Genomic DNA, 1894 nt, shown 5'->3' with positions numbered 1-1894 from the left:
GAATGGATGGGGACTGAGGAGGGTGTGACTGAGGTGGAGCATGCTGAGCCTGAAGTGGGGTTCGGTGCTGGGCTGGGGAATGGACAAGCTGTGGCTGGGCTTTTTGGGGGGACGCCTGAACCTGACTGTGAGTTTGGGGCACGAGTTGTTGCGGCCGTGGCTGGGGCAGGACATGCCTGGTCGGAGAGGACTGGTGTGCTGGGTATCGAGGCTGGGCTGGGGGCTGACTGGGAGACTGGGTCTGGGGATGTTGTTGAGGACGGGGTTGGGCCTGGTGGTGTGGTTGAGGGCCAGGATGCTGAGGTTCAGGCAGGGACTGAGGCACAGCCTTGGACTGCGGTCTGGAAGGAACTTGCTGGCTGTGCTGCGATTGTTGGGTGGTGATCATAGGCACGGTCTGGGACTCAATTTCAGGCCTCGACTGGCTGGAGGGTGTCGGGTGTCCAGAGGCTGGAGGAGGAGGAGGAGGAAGAGGAGGAGGCTGATCCAATGTGGAGGCAGAGGACTGTTGGTGGCGATGATGATGGTGGTGGTGGTGGTGATGATGGTGGTGTTTGTGAGGTGGCCTGTCCTTCCTTTTGTGGCTTTTTGATGGACTAATGCTACTGCTGCTGCTGCTACTCCTTCCTCCCTCTCCTCCCTTATCACCTGAATCCTCACCCATTTCCTCTCCTCTGGTTCCTCCATCTCCTGTTGCTATTCCCATTTTCTCCTTGTGCTTCCTCCCTTTATGAGTCTTGTGTCCATGTGATTGGCTTTCATCTGAAGCAGTGGGCTGCTTCTGTGATTGTGACTGGCTCTGCTCAGAGGGGGCGGGCTGAGGCTCTGAGCTTGGAGCCCTCTCCCCTATACTTCCCTCCCCCTCTGTAGTAGCCCTCCTTTCAGTCTCTGTTGTCGTGGCCGCTGGAGTCTGAACACTCTCCCGCTCCTCCACTGTTTCTCTCGTTTTGCGTTTTTTGATTGGCAGAGCTGTTTCCTGGACAACAGGTTTGGTGGAAGACTCCTTGGCTGCTCTCCGTTTGGCCTCAGCAGCTAAGATGGCAGCTGCTGTGTAGCTCCCAGCTGTTGAGCTACCAGAGGTTGATGCCGTGGAGGTGGATGCTGTGGCACCTGATGATGCTGCTGAAGCCGAGGCTGGTTTCCTGCCCCGTTTCTTGGGGGCAGTCTGTGGTGGGGGTGGAAGTTCCTGTTCTGATTTCCTTTTTCTCCCAGGACGGGACTTGGGCACCAGGGCAGGAGATACCACCTGCAGGCAAATTAACACATCACCATCAACATTACTACTGCTATTTAAAAAATGTATAATAAAACACACTGCATAATGAAAGGCCCTAAGGCACTACACCTTCTGCATCCCCATCAAGGCCATGTCAATGCACACCACTGCACTCCACCTGAGTTTGTTAGGATCCACTCTAGACGGTGCTTTGACATCCTCACCATGAAAATCACAAACATAACTGCACAGCCTTGGCAAAGTCCACAGCACCTTTTACAAGACAAACACAAAGCCATGCATCCTCTCTAAGCACATTTCCATTCACTCATCTGTCAGGCTCTTTCATCCAGAGTGACTTACTGTGAGGGACATTACACTAAAGCTTCAGTGCAGTAGGAGACCTTGGTGTAGGTACTAAGTAGGTGCAGTGAAAGTTAATAGTAAGAGCTAGTTGGACATGTTAGGGTGTTAGAAGAGGTGGTGCTCTCGGAAGAAATGAGTCTTCAACAGATTTTGATAGATGGAGAGGCATCACACAAAGCACATCTGGATTATCCTTGCAAGAATAAACTGCTGGTAGACTCGGGAGTCTCTGAAAATGTTCCTTCTGTCACTCAATGTTATCCCCAGTCAAGGTGAGCAGTTTCTGTCAAGCTTGGGCAAAGTCTCTCTCTC

The 1894-nt window shown here is 52.8% G+C and overlaps 1 protein-coding gene across 1 annotated transcript; it reads right to left on the bottom strand.

The window, feature by feature from the left end:
* Positions 1-4: 4 nt before the first annotated feature.
* LOC147820108 (uncharacterized) lies at positions 5-1246 on the bottom strand (the record flags this gene model as incomplete). Its single annotated transcript, XM_087176090.1, has 1 exon — positions 5-1246. A coding segment is annotated over one exon (1242 nt), but the record flags the coding sequence as incomplete, so codon positions are not given.
* Between the last annotated feature and the right edge of the window lie 648 nt (positions 1247-1894).

Source organism: Seriola lalandi, unplaced genomic scaffold (genome assembly GCF_002814215.2).
Source record: "Seriola lalandi dorsalis isolate HSWRI2012SDOR001 ecotype SW California unplaced genomic scaffold, Sedor1 jcf7180002000760, whole genome shotgun sequence".
Classification (NCBI taxonomy): Eukaryota; Metazoa; Chordata; class Actinopteri; order Carangiformes; family Carangidae; genus Seriola; species Seriola lalandi.
The sequence above is the reverse complement of the archived record's forward strand: the minus strand, read 5'-3'. Positions and strand labels throughout refer to the sequence as shown.